The 1,704-nt window shown below is 41.1% G+C and overlaps 1 protein-coding gene across 1 annotated transcript; it reads right to left on the bottom strand.

Moving 5' to 3' along the window:
- Positions 1 to 590: 590 nt before the first annotated feature.
- LOC143639800 (claudin-34-like) lies at positions 591 to 1,229 on the bottom strand. Its single transcript, XM_077107861.1, has one exon. The coding sequence runs from the start codon at positions 1,227 to 1,229 to the stop codon at positions 591 to 593; it is 639 nt and encodes a 212-aa protein (XP_076963976.1).
- Positions 1,230 to 1,704: the final 475 nt, after the last annotated feature.

The raw sequence follows: 1,704 nt of genomic DNA on the forward strand, positions 1-1,704 counted from the left end.
CAATGTCCTAGCTACCATGAAGAAAGCAGCTGCCAAGCAGGGCTGAGCCCCTCCTCCTGCCTGTGCACAGGAATGTGTACTGAAGTAGTTATGAGTAAAATACCTATTCCCAGGGATTCATTATACTGTTCATAGACTGATAATTATTGAAATTGGAACCATCATTTTTACTTTTGAATACACTTGATAATTTCCATAATGAAAACTTGAGAACAACTATTTGAGTTCAAAATCCAAAACTGGAAGTAGTATTGCACACCTGTGATCTCAGCTAGTTTTATTTTAATTTATTATTTTAAAACATTTTCAGTTGTAGATGGATAGCATACTATGGGAGGTAGAGAACTTAACTAGCATGTGTGAGGCTCTGGGTTTTGTCCAGTGCTGCCAAAAAAAAAAAAAAAAAAAAAAAAAGAGCAAACACTCAAAAAAGAAAAAAAAAAACTAAAAGAGAAAAACAAAAAATTCAGTATACAATGGTCATGAAGACATTCTCTCAATTGTAGATTGTAGAACATTCAGATAATACTTCCCATAACCTTCTGGAAATAATAGATTTGCAAAGTTCATACAACTTGGAAATTCATTTTTCAAACCTCAGGATGCACTTGGATGTCCAGGGGGAAAGTGTAAGAAAGGAAAATTATCCCACTTAACAACAGCAGGAAGGCAGCTAGTGTTGCCACTATAAGGGCACTTCCAACTTCCTGAACATCTGACTTGAAGGGCACATGGAAAGACGAAGGGAATTCAATCCCCTCCATGCTTATGATGGAATAGTAATTCCAGAGCACAACAATTAAGATACAGCCACTAGCAGTGATGTTCAGAATTCCTGAAGCAACGAATGGATTGCAGGTAACGTTCTTCTGAAGGATTCCCATATACACATTCCTCAGGGCAAGGATGATAAAGGCCTTCCCCAAGAGCCCCAGGATGTTGGCAGCCAGCAAGAGGTGCTGACCAACACAAATGTTGGGTGGAAGGAAGTCATCATGGTAGGTGTATCGGTAACACATTTTGGCTTTGCTGGTGTTACTTTCATGGTTGTAAATGCATACTCTCCACATTCCCACACAGGTAACACCAGAGGAGGCGAGAAGAGGGTGGTTCATGTACCACATTCGCCACTCCACGAGGCCCATGGAAATGCCAGACAGGATCCATCCTACAGTGGCAATAGCAAAGCCCGCTACTTGGCAATTGGCACTACTGACGAGCCAGACCATGGCAACAGCATATATAGTTCAACTGCAAACAAATACAGGGTATCATGAGTGTGGTATCCTCTGGCTAGTATAGCCCCCTATGGGGGAACAGTACTCAGACAGAAGGAATATATTCAAGAAAGGAGGCATTTTCCCTCTCAATCAGCTGCTGGGAGTGCAGGTTGAGCAAACTTTGTTTAGGGCTATGTGGCAATATTTGCCCAGAGCTTTAAAATATACAAACCCTCAATCAGTTCCACTTCTGAGCATTGGTTCAAAGTCATAATTAAGTCTGGCCAAAACATTATTCACAGATATGGTCAGTACAGCACTCTTTGTAATACTGAAAAACAGGAAACTACTTTACGTCTAACAATTAGTTAAATCATTTATGCTTCCAGCCACTCTATCGAGTTATGTGCCGACATTAAAACTCTCGGAGGGCTAGGGTTGTGGCTCAGTAGTACAACGCTTGCCTAGCAAGCGTGAGGCACTG

The sequence above is a fragment of the Callospermophilus lateralis genome, chromosome Y, assembly GCF_048772815.1.
Source record: "Callospermophilus lateralis isolate mCalLat2 chromosome Y, mCalLat2.hap1, whole genome shotgun sequence".
Taxonomy (NCBI): Eukaryota; Metazoa; Chordata; class Mammalia; order Rodentia; family Sciuridae; genus Callospermophilus; species Callospermophilus lateralis.